The following is an 8152-nucleotide window of genomic DNA, read 5'->3' as shown; positions in this document are numbered from 1 at the left end:
CCAGATGGAGAGAACAAATCCATGGTTATTAGATGGGGGAGGGGGAGGGGGAAGGGGAGAGACTGGATAAGGGGCATAAAGAATGATTTGTAACAATTAATACGCTAATGAAAAGTAAAGTGCAGATAGGTCAATTTTTATGTAACAAAGTACAAAAAGTGCACCAATATGGTTTCAGATTCCACATTACAATAATCTTTAAGTGACCATCACTTATTGAGTTTTAGTGAAATAACAAAGAAAAAATATCCACAGTTATCTGGAAATGATATTAAAGTATTCCTCCTACCTTTCCAACTACATTCTGTGTGAGGCTGGATTTTCATCATATACATATTTCAACTAAAACAAAATATCACAATAGACTGAATACAAAAGCAAGTAGAGACAACAATCCAGCTGCCTTCTATTAAGTTGGACATGAGATTTTCAAAAACATAAAACCATGCCAGTCTTCTCAATTTTTTTTTTTTCCTTTTTGTCTTTTTTCGTGACCAGTAATGGGATCGCAACCCTTGGTGTTGCGCCCGTACCGCGACCGGCAACGGGATCACAACCCTTGGTGTTGCGCCTGCACCGCGCTCAACCAGTGAGCGGACCGGTCTCTATATGGGATCCGAACCCTCGGCGGGAGCGCCGCCGCACTCCCAGGCGCCACACTCTACCGAGTGCACCACCAGGCCGGCCCTCAATTTTTTTAATAATACAATTATTTTTCATAAAGATGTTATTTAGGGCCGGCTCGTGGCTCACTTGGGAGAGTGTGGTGCTGATAACACCAAGGCCATGGGTTCAGATCCCTATATTGGGATGGCTGGGTAACTCACTTATGAGAGTGTGGTGCTGACAATACCAAGTCAAGGGTTAAGATCCCCTTACCGGTCATCTCTTTTATAAATTAAAAAAAAAAAAAAAAAAAGAAAGAAAGAAAATGTTATTTATCTTACCATGTAATGAGTTTGTTATTGTTATTTAAATAAAATAAGTAGTTTTAGAATTTCTCAGTTTTAATTTCTAATACAGTAAATATTCAAAGATATAGCCTACATAAACAAAAGCTGTTAGAGGTCCTCAGTAAGTTTTAAGACAGTAAAGGGATTCTGAAACGGAACAGTTTGAGAACTGCTGGCACAGGCATTATAATACACACCAAATATGAGGGTACTTCAAAAAGTTCATGGAAAAACAGAATTAAAAGATAATTAATCCATGAACTTTTTGAAGTACCCTCATATATATTTAACCAAAATTGTTAAATATTATTTTGGGAAGCTAGAAGAGAAGCAGAGCTCATCAAAATGGTCAGTAAGACAGAAGTGTGTTCTAAGATACCTGCCAGAGATAAATGATAAACATAAACCTCATTTCATTCTAAACTGTAATATCTGTCTTCCTTACTAACCCATGACCTCCTTAAACCAGAGACGCTGCCTTCTTCACCTCTGTAACACCACAAGGCCTCATCACAGCTTGTATTATATAGCAAATATTTAATAATTATTTGAGTCAATTAACGAATAAATAAGATAACCCAATTCACAAAATTAGGTCATATTGCAGCAAACAGCTCTTTCTTCCATTTTAAAAACCTATACTGCAGCATGGGAAAGTCATGTTTGAAGTAAGAATGAGAGATCATCCAGCAGATTCTTAAGTCAGTGATTTTATGACTCCTTGACCACCACTTATCACGTAATACACAGGAAACCACATATGTATAAAGGTATACGTATCCATATCTATCTGTCATGTATGTTTATTAGCCATTTCTTTTCTTAATTATTATAACTTACAGCAAGCACTCTTGAATCCCAATAACATCAAGATTTTTTTCTGCCCTTTTCCCCCTCTTCATCTCTGTTGACTTCTATGACTTTTGGTCCCTCTGGATTACACATTGTTTTTGTTACCATCAGCCATCTTCAGTTTAGCACAACCCACAAAACACCCCTAGCAATTCCCAGAACCTAGAGAGAAAGTAGAGAAAAATAATCTTACCAATAGTATGATTTCCATAAAGGAGCTGCTCCAAAATTGCAGTTTTCCCCACAGATAACAATCCACAAACCACAACCTTGCAGCCCTTTCCCATCTTCTCTCAGGATATCACTGTGAAGAGAAGAGAAGGTCTTTAAAATTGTATACCGTTGAAATCAACCTTTTCTTTTCCTTTTAATGTTTAAATTTAATAAGTAATAAATACATACGGGGAAATTTTAAACATAAAAAAGGACATATTGAATAAAGTATATCTTTCCTTTTTATTTTTATTTTTGGCAGCTGGCTGGTATGGGGATCCAAACCTGTGACCTTGGTGTTATATGGCTATGCTCTAACCAAGTGAGCTAACCAATCAGCCCTGAATAAGGTATATCTTCCTAAACCCCATCCACCAGTCTCCCATTTGGTCCCTCAGAGCAATCAGTGTTACCAGTTTCTTATATATCATCACAGAAGTAATCTAGACAAACATAAGAATATATGGATAGATATGAATGTTTGTTTTCAAAAAGAATAAACACATTCTATACAAAGAATATTTCAATACTGGTTAAGTCCATAGGAATCCAATAGAATCTCAGATAAAACCAGTCTTTGAAAGAGACTGCCTATGTATTGATACTTACCTGAAAAAAATAAACATTTGAGTAAAAATTCAAGGAGGCATGAAGATAAAATTTTTGGATAGAGAATAGACATGGTTTTTTAAAGACACATTAATGCAATTAATACTGTCAGTCTTTTCTCAGGAATGAGAAACTGGATTTGGGTAGTCACATGGGCTCTCTTAGTCATACTCCTTTTTGAGAATAGAAAATGCTACAAAAATTGCCTAGGCACTTTAAACTAAAAAGAAAAGGAAAATTCATCTCTCCTAGCTTCCCAACTGATATCCAAGGAAGAGCAAAGTCAGGTAATATTTCCTTAAGGCTTTTGTTTTCCAGAAGGCAAGGTACCAAAATCCAAGGCAGAAAAGAAAAAAGGTTGGGCTGTCCCGTTAGCTCAGTTGGTTACAGTGTGCTGATAACGCCAAGGTCCAGAGTTCAATCCCTGTACTGGCCAACCACCAAAAAAATAAATAAATACAACAGAATAATTTGAGAAGAGAATTCAAATTTCTACATTGCTTTTTGCCATCTCCCATCACCTCCTTCTTTCCCCCAATTTTCTTCTTACCGAGAAGTAAACATGCCGCACCCCTGCCTAAGAGAGACACAACTCCTTGCTCCTCTTTTCTATAGTCAGAAACGATAACAAGAAAGTTCAAAAAAGCATTCTGACCAAAGGGATGCTGGGTATCTTTCTGTGCTCATGTGCTCTCTCGACTGTGACAACTAAAAACCCAACCCAACCCATCTTAATGGTGGCAGAAGAGCAGTTACCTTTGTACGCACGTGTGCTGCACAGCACTAATGTTTTTTACTCGCACTGAAAACATTAAGCAACAAATGAAGTTTCCTTAACCTTTCTCTACTGGATTTTCTGTCTGTAATTTCTGTGTGTCTTTGTTTTTGTTTTTGGCAGCTGGACAGTACCAGGATCCAAACCCTTAACCTTGGTGTTACAACACTGTGTTCTAACCAACTGAGCAACCGGCCAGCCCACAGTCTGTACTTTTTTATGACCCAAATCACCCACAACATTAATCTGCTGACAGAAAAAATTTTAATGCTACCATTATTGTAGCACAGTAATAATAAACATTCATTTTCAGAGCAGTACCTTGCATTTTACCAGTAGACAAATAACCATCACTCATGTGATGCAACCATTATTTCCCGGGGGGCACGCTTTGGGTCCTTCTAAGTTCTCCAAGAATATTTATCACTTGCTTCCATGAGAACCACTTCTCTCTGGGGATTTTCTGTTCTCTATATTTTCAACATAATTGCAACAGAAAAATTCTCAGCCTTTATTTAGAAGGGCAGAGCCTTATGTAACATTGATCATCTACGGTATGATATCTCCTATGTCTACAACTATGGCCTATTTTTAAAGATTTTCTACATATACTTCTGAACTTACGATTAATTTAATGTCACCTCATTTATCACAGGATTCTGCTCCCTCTGCATATTGTGATTTCTCTGTAAGCTATCGTGCCACTGAGTCTTTCTTTCAATGGGTTTTTAATGACAATAGTTAAAATTTAAGGAAAGCTGTCACCTAAGCATGTGAGAAGAGTTTGAAAAAGTAATAATCTGTCAAAGAACAGGAAAAATAATGGTGACACAGCACAATTCTGTCAGAAAAGGTTGCTGTTGGAATCCAAATTCTGATTTTTCTATTGTTATTTCCCTTCCTCTGAAAATGTCTTAGCCCTAGGAGAATTTTAAATACCAATCCTTCCCCCCTCTCCCCTTCCAGTTCAATTGAAAAAAATGCCTCTTTATCACACATCGTACAATCTTCCAAAAAGCTTAAAGTGCATTAAAAGGGCAGTCACACACTATAGCTGAGTGAAGCAGGCAACTAAGGAGAAAACACTCTCAGTACAGACCCTCTGTAAAAGGGAGTCAAATATGAGTGCTGGGGACTGCAGCAAACTGGAAATATGCTGAAACCAACAGGATCCTGAGAAATTCAGAAATCCAATATCCCAAAGAGTCTTTGGAAGTGGTCTTAATATATTCGCTTTAAAAGTAGCACACACACACAAAATAAATAAAAGTGTCACAATACAATTGTACTTTCATCACTTGCTGATATTAGGATTAACAGAATAGTGTGTTAAAAATACATATTATTTTGTATTCTTTGTGCATGTATAAGTAAATTGGGCAGTTCATTCTGATACTACCAGACAAGTCTTCAGTAAGGGCAAACAATAAAAGTAACTGAATAGAGGTAGCTCAAAACACCAGCTAAGGATGATGTTAAAGGGTTTTTTAGGAAGGAAAGGGAAGGGAAAAGATAAAACAGAAGAGACCTCGTTAAAGATTTTACACTATCAAAAGGAAAACAAAGATGAAAGGGTGTGATTAATCCAAGCTCTGGTTGAAATACTTTAGGCTCCCGGTTGTCTTCCAAATGGGAAACAATACTATTGCATACAAAGCAGAAGATTAGTGTCCTGCTACCATCAATTAAAAAGTATAAATTCTTTAAAAAAAAAATCTAATATAACATTTTGAATGAATAATATTTTAACACACATACAAAAATACACAATTATCTAGATGTCACTACTATGGCAAGAACTCACATTTCATATAAGGAAGTGGTTCTCATGCCTAGATATACTCAATTCACAAATAACTATCAAAAGCTTACTTCTATAAGCATTACAATATTTCATAATTCCTAAGCACAATAAATGCAAAAAGGTGGTCATCTGCAGTACCCTGAACGGGCTCTGAATCACCTGAATAGATGCTGGGGGTGGCCAAGCCTCTTATTAAATCTAGCTTTCAAAAGTTTGAAGGGCTCCAGAATAGATGGATGACCTTCAGGTCCTTTTCAACACTGACACTATGAGAGTGGAAACAGCTAACCCAGAAGTCAATAGTGAGGTTAATACAAAAAGCAGTAGTTACAGCTATTTGTCACAACCCCTACCCTACTGCTGGACAATAAAATTCAATCTATGACCTATTAAACCTCATCTGATGTAAATGATTAAGAGAATGTGCTTAATAGGCAAAATCTGGTGCAATTTTAAATACATATTGCTTTGCTTTCCAGGCTAATCAAAAATGTTGCTAGAGAATAAATACATGACCTGGTGCATTCCTGTGGAAAACACTGAGCTTGGTCAACATTCTCTTTGAGGAGTCATGACAAATAGCTCCCCCAAATTTTTAGTGCTTTTGTTCTTCTATAGAAGGGGATCATTCTCTTTTTATAAGTAAAATACAATTTTTTATGCAGCCAGAAAAATATTAATACCGAAACACTGTTGAGATCATAGGAGAGATGTTATAAATCTCTAAAAATTAGCCTCACATGGGGAAAACTTCCATACTGTGTTTTTACTTATGTAAATATTATGTATGGTATGTAATACTTTTACTTATCCATATATGAATACATTTTACATAAACATACATTCAAAGGGTTCTGCAAACTATTGCACATAATAAAATGTAATAAGCAGATTACAGTTTACTATTCTTTTGTTCGTTTAGTGAATATTTACTGAGGGTTTACCATAATGCCAGGCATTAGGGACAAACTAGGGGGAAAACCAGAAATGATCCCTGTCCTTGGGAATCTCAAAATCACTTGGAAATACAAATCCAAGTCTTGTAAAACTACAAAGGAGAAACAAAATTGCAAAACTAAATGATAAATTAACAGTGATTATTCACATGGCCAGAATCTTCTTTCCAAATGATTCATCCAACTTTTTTTTTTTAGGCTGGAGGGTATGGTAATCTGAACCCTTCACCTTGGTGTTATAACACCACGCTGTAACCAACTGAGCTAACCAGCCAGCCCCCTCATCCAACTTTGTGATCAGTCCTCCTCAACTCATTCCTCTCACATCCCACATCTAATCCATCAGTAAATCCTGTTATCTCTACCTCTGAAACACAGCCAGAGCTGCATCACTTACAACTTCCATTACTACTGAAGTGGTCCGAGACACCATCTTCTCTCACCTGGTCTCCCAAAGATGTGAGTCTCCCATATCCTAATCCCCAAAACCTGTGAGTACGTTACTTTACATAGCACAAGGAATTCTGCAAGTGTGATTAAATTAAGAACCTTGAGATGGGGAGATTATCCTGGATTACCTGGTTGGGCCCAATATAATCAGAGGTGTCTTTATAAGAGGGACACAGGAGTATCAGAGAAGGGATGATTTGAAGATGTTATGCTGCTGGCTTTGAAGATGAAGGAAGTGGTCAGGAGCCAACGAATGCAGGCAGCCTCTAGAAGCTGGAAAAGGCAATGTATTCTTCCATAGCACCTCCAGAACACAACACTACTGACACTTTGATTTTAGCCTAGTGAGTTTTCTGATGTACACAATATAAAACAATAAATTTTTTTTTCAAGCCAGTAAATTTGCTGTAGTGTATTACAGTAGCAATGAGAAACTAATTCAACCTCCTAATTAATATCTCTGCTTCCCTTTTCTCTCTTTCCTTTTAGCCTCAAAGCAGTAATCCCAAGGTATTCTTTTAAAATATACACCACGTGAAGTCACCCTTCTGCTCAAAACCTTCCAGTGGTTTCCAATCTCAGGCAGTTTGAACTCCAAAGTCCATATAAGAACCTTCACCTCTCCGACCTCATTTCCCACTTTCCCCTAGGGTTGATTCCAACCACACTGCTTCCCTTGCAGTCCCTCTATTAATTCTGGCCTGTTCCAGCCTTGGATCTTTTCCCCCTGCCTCAATCACCCCCACCCCCACGCTCCCTCTATTAATTCTGGCCTGTTCCAGCCTTGGATCTTTTCCCCCTGCCTCAATCACCCCCACCCCCACGCTCACATCCTTGAGGTCTTTTCTTAAATGTTACCTTCTCAGGAAGACTTACCCTGAACATTCCATCCAAAATCGCAACCCCCACCCCAACACTCCCTTATCCCTTCCCTCTCTTTAAAGTTTTCCCTTAGCATTTATCACCGAACACAAAACATAGCTTATTTATGTTTACTGCCCATTTCCAAGAAAGCTTGAATTTCTGTGATGTTCACTGCTGCATCCCCAGCAGCTAGGACAGTGCCTGCCACATATTAGGCACTTAAATATTTGTTGAATGAATCACACCTGATTCTCTTGCCAAAGGCCGAGAAGCGATTGTTGAATGAATCAGTGAATCAGGTGAGGACTCTTACAACGGTAAAGCTGTGATTAAAACAAAAAATGAAGTAGAAAAAAAAAACAACAAAAACCTAAAACCGCTAAAGATTTACAGGGTAAATGTAATTCTCTTAAACCCTGGCTACATTTAAGCGCAGATTTTGGAAGGGAATTAAAACCACATGACTGTATCAAAAATAAAAAATATTCCGGAGACACAAAAAAAAACAGTAAACTTTTTTTTCAATGAAGAACGCAACGCACAAAAATGCAGTTCTTCGACGTTTCTTCCCAAAACGTTCGAACCTGCCAAACAGGTCGTGGCAAATAAGTATTTTGCCTTTCTTTAAAAAAAAAAAAAAAAAAAAAAAAAAAAAAAAAAAAAAAAATGGGTTTTT

General features: G+C 37.4%; 1 protein-coding gene across 1 annotated transcript in view; it reads right to left on the bottom strand.

Annotated features, from left to right (window-relative positions):
- Positions 1-8152, bottom strand: part of NKIRAS1 (NFKB inhibitor interacting Ras-like 1) — a 22073-nt gene that overhangs the window by 12800 nt on the left and 1121 nt on the right. Inside the window, exon 2 of the mRNA XM_008581135.1 lies at positions 1999-2109. Coding sequence (XP_008579357.1) covers positions 1999-2092 — 94 coding nt within the window. The 5' untranslated portion in view covers positions 2093-2109. The remainder of the gene's footprint in view (positions 1-1998; positions 2110-8152) is intronic.

The sequence above is a fragment of the Galeopterus variegatus genome, unplaced genomic scaffold (genome assembly GCF_000696425.1).
Source record: "Galeopterus variegatus unplaced genomic scaffold, G_variegatus-3.0.2 Scaffold2273, whole genome shotgun sequence".
Taxonomy (NCBI): Eukaryota; Metazoa; Chordata; class Mammalia; order Dermoptera; family Cynocephalidae; genus Galeopterus; species Galeopterus variegatus.
The sequence above is the reverse complement of the archived record's forward strand: the minus strand, read 5'-3'. Positions and strand labels throughout refer to the sequence as shown.